Below are 3,217 nucleotides of genomic sequence, written 5' to 3' on the forward strand. Positions count from 1 at the left end.
TATAGTCATTCTCTCTCCTTTTCAATCCCCCATATAAAACCACCCTGCCACCAAACCACATGAAGAAGTTTCCCTTTTCTCTTGAGTATTCCTTCATTTTTTGTCCAATGATATTCAGTGTACAATGATATAAACAAGAAGAATGAGGCAAACCCTAGATTTGAAAAGCAGAAACCTGCAGATTTTTAGTAATTAGAGACAACTAATTGCCTATTGTTGGTTCACTGGCTGATCTAGAACAAATATCAGCTACAAATCCGACCACTTAAAGGACAGTGAGGGTTAAAAGCCCAAAAAGAATCTGATTTATAGCTCTGCAGATCTTCCACTCTCTGTCTAAACCAATTATCCTGCATTATCCTGATGGTGGATCTTCTTTTAATCAAACCCTGCTGGAGCCAAGAGAAAAAGAAATAAACCCACACAATGACTCGTGGAGGTGGAGAGGAGGTGGTTGATTCTCACGGCGCAGACCTGCGGATGGTATCCTCATTTCCTTCTCCACCCTTGACCTCTAACCTCTAATTACTTCCTCCCTGGCTGTGGGGTGGCGCTGGAATGCGTCCTTGAGCTCTGGAGAAGGAGTCAATAAAACAATATGTCTACAAAAATCCCCTTTGTGCCATCAAAGAGAGCGGACTTCCGCTAAAAGGTGGAAATCATTCTCCACTTGGCTTTTTCAGTGTCTGTCTGAGGGGATAAAGACCAGCAGGTCAGAGGTCACAAAGGGTCACAGGAAAACATAAAAATCCACATCTGTGGTTGCACTTGTTCAGGGACTACACTGCACACATGTGCACAAACAGCTGGAACATAGCAATCTTTACCTCCAGTCTTCTTGTATAGAAACAGCTCCTTTAGAAAGTAATTAGAGACTGCTGCAGAAGACTGAGGGAACAAGTTCTATATTTGGATGGATGCCATGTGCAATCGCTTCTCATAAATGTATGAAAGAAAGTCTTTCACCATGAGTCTGTGGTGCTTTAACCTGCAGGCATCTCAGCAGCAGGTGGGAGGACAAAGTAGTGTGACTCAGGAATGGTTCCATCTGCTAGAGACTGTTCATGACATTAAATATGACATGACAAATACCTCATCTATTGTGTTAAGACAGTTACTTTAAACAATATGCCACTCGCCTTCAAAGTTTCTAAGTCACTGCATTAGAAAAAGTAAAGACTGAGCCTGACAATGAGCCAGTTTGTGCTTGAAACTTTGTATTTTTTCTAATGTACATCTGTAAGTCCTCAAGAGGCAGGACTCTCAGTTAGCTTTTTGGACTCAGCACCTGTCCACACTTTATTTGTATTGGTTGGAAACAAATAGTTTTTAGAAAATAGATGTTTTAGGGTTCAATAAGAGGGAAAAATGATAAAACTGCTGTGTTTCTGACATGTCACCACACAGACAGGAGTGTACATACACCATTAAAAGTCACATGCTTCATATTGTTCAAGACAACAGAATACGTTGTATAAATAGAAAATATTTATTTCTGGTGCATAAATACAGTGGTGTTTATATGATATTAATGGCTGATTGACAAAGTTGACCGGAGGTAGATGAAAGTACCACTCTACTACAATCATCAATCTTCAGTTTTGTGTGATAAACAGAGATGGAAGAAGGTTATTATTTCAATAAATCAATGGCACACTGTTAAAAAAAACTCTATTACAAATAAAAATGGTCAAATGACTCAAGTTCATTGTTTGCAAACCAGACATTGTGTTGGATCCACAAACTGTTTCAGGGTGCTGTGTTGCCTGCTATAATTTAAATGGTAAAAAGAAAATTTACTGAGGTAAAAGTACAGATGATCAGCAAGTGCGTCAAGTGTCAAAAGTAAAAGTACTCATTATACAGGATGGTCACTTCTGTGTTATGTTATTATACCTTCTACTGTTTTAAATTACTGCATTGCTATTGAATTGATGTTTGGGCAGAATTTGAATGTGTGGAGCTAATTTCATCTATTTAACATAGAGTTGGCTGAAATGCATCATATTTTATAATCTCATTGCAGATGAACATTTTAATCTGAAAAGAAACTACATCTGTATGAACAGTGATGTTTACCGTTTAAATTTAAAGAAGCATAACATTGAAATACTCAAGTAAAGCAGGCCTGCAAGTACCACAGATTTGTTCTTGTTGTGTTGTTCTTCCGCCCTTAATTAATGATACATTATTACATTTAATGGTAAAAAGTTCATCTGATAAATAGGTACATCCACATGACTAATGAAAACATGAAATATTGGTGTATGTGGTGACTGACATGTGGAGACCTATAGTCCTAAAATAAATCCTGCATCCAAGTCTGACGACGTCCACGTCCTCTCGCAGGGTCTGAAGCTAACAGTCCTCACTCTGCAGCATGGAGAAGAAGAAGGAGCACACACTGGCCCACGAGCTGCTGCAGTACTCCTCAGCCGTCTTCAGGTGGTCCGCGCGCTTTGTGCAGGCCGTCGGTCCCGGGGAGGTGGTGCGGGGCCGCGGTGGGGGGGTCTCCGGGTCTCCGGACTGAGCGGAGAGACTGGAGGTGGAGATGTTCAGCTTGAAGGGCACGCGTTTACACATGCCGGCCTTCAACAGCGCGCGGTCGTCCCTGCACACTTTGCCTTGGAGCCTTTTGAACGCGCGGGACACCTGTTTCCAGAAGCCCTTGGGGTCGGACCGGTAGCCCGGGCAGGTCTGAGGTTTGGCGTTGTATTCACACTGCATGTCGGTGACCCCGCCTTTGACGCGCGCCTCCGGGTTCTCGCATTTGACCAGCAGCTTCACCGAGTCCCCGGCGTTTCTCGCCGCCCACGTGCACTGCATCTTGTCCTTGAGGGAGAACTTCCCCCGGCCGGTCGCCGTGCCCTTGCTCTCGCTCCTCTGCGCTCTGCCAGGGATCGGGACGGTCTTGTTTGCTCCACGGGTCTTGTTGCGCGCACCGGAGGACACGGAGACCTGCTGCCCGAGGAAGGCCAACAGCAGCCAGGGAGCAAGAGTCTTCAACAGCAACATGTCTTAAAGACACCTGAGTATCACTGTAAGGATGGTTACAGGAGAAAAGTTTCAGTCAGATTTAAACCTGGAAACTCTGTTACGCACATAAAACGGTGCAATTAAAACTGCTATAAACCCATGAGACTACTTTAAAAAACTAAGGATTTCAGCTACAGTACACTATACAAACAGTGCATTAGAGAAAATCACATTTACTGAC

General features: G+C 43.3%; 1 protein-coding gene across 1 annotated transcript; it reads right to left on the reverse strand.

Annotated features, from left to right (window-relative positions):
* Positions 1 to 1,470: 1,470 nt before the first annotated feature.
* fgfbp1b (fibroblast growth factor binding protein 1b) lies at positions 1,471 to 3,015 on the reverse strand. Its single transcript, XM_018690850.2, has one exon. The coding sequence runs from the start codon at positions 3,013 to 3,015 to the stop codon at positions 2,359 to 2,361; it is 657 nt and encodes a 218-aa protein (XP_018546366.1). The 3' UTR covers positions 1,471 to 2,358.
* Between the last annotated feature and the right edge of the window lie 202 nt (positions 3,016 to 3,217).

The sequence above is a fragment of the Lates calcarifer genome, linkage group LG5, assembly GCF_001640805.2.
Source record: "Lates calcarifer isolate ASB-BC8 linkage group LG5, TLL_Latcal_v3, whole genome shotgun sequence".
In the NCBI taxonomy this organism is placed as follows: domain Eukaryota; kingdom Metazoa; phylum Chordata; class Actinopteri; family Centropomidae; genus Lates; species Lates calcarifer.

Bases quoted from the DNA above. Each gene is read 5' to 3' on its own strand.
- fgfbp1b (XM_018690850.2), bottom strand. From the start codon at position 3,015: ATGTTGCTGTTGAAGACTCTTGCTCCCTGGCTGCTGTTGGCCTTCCTC.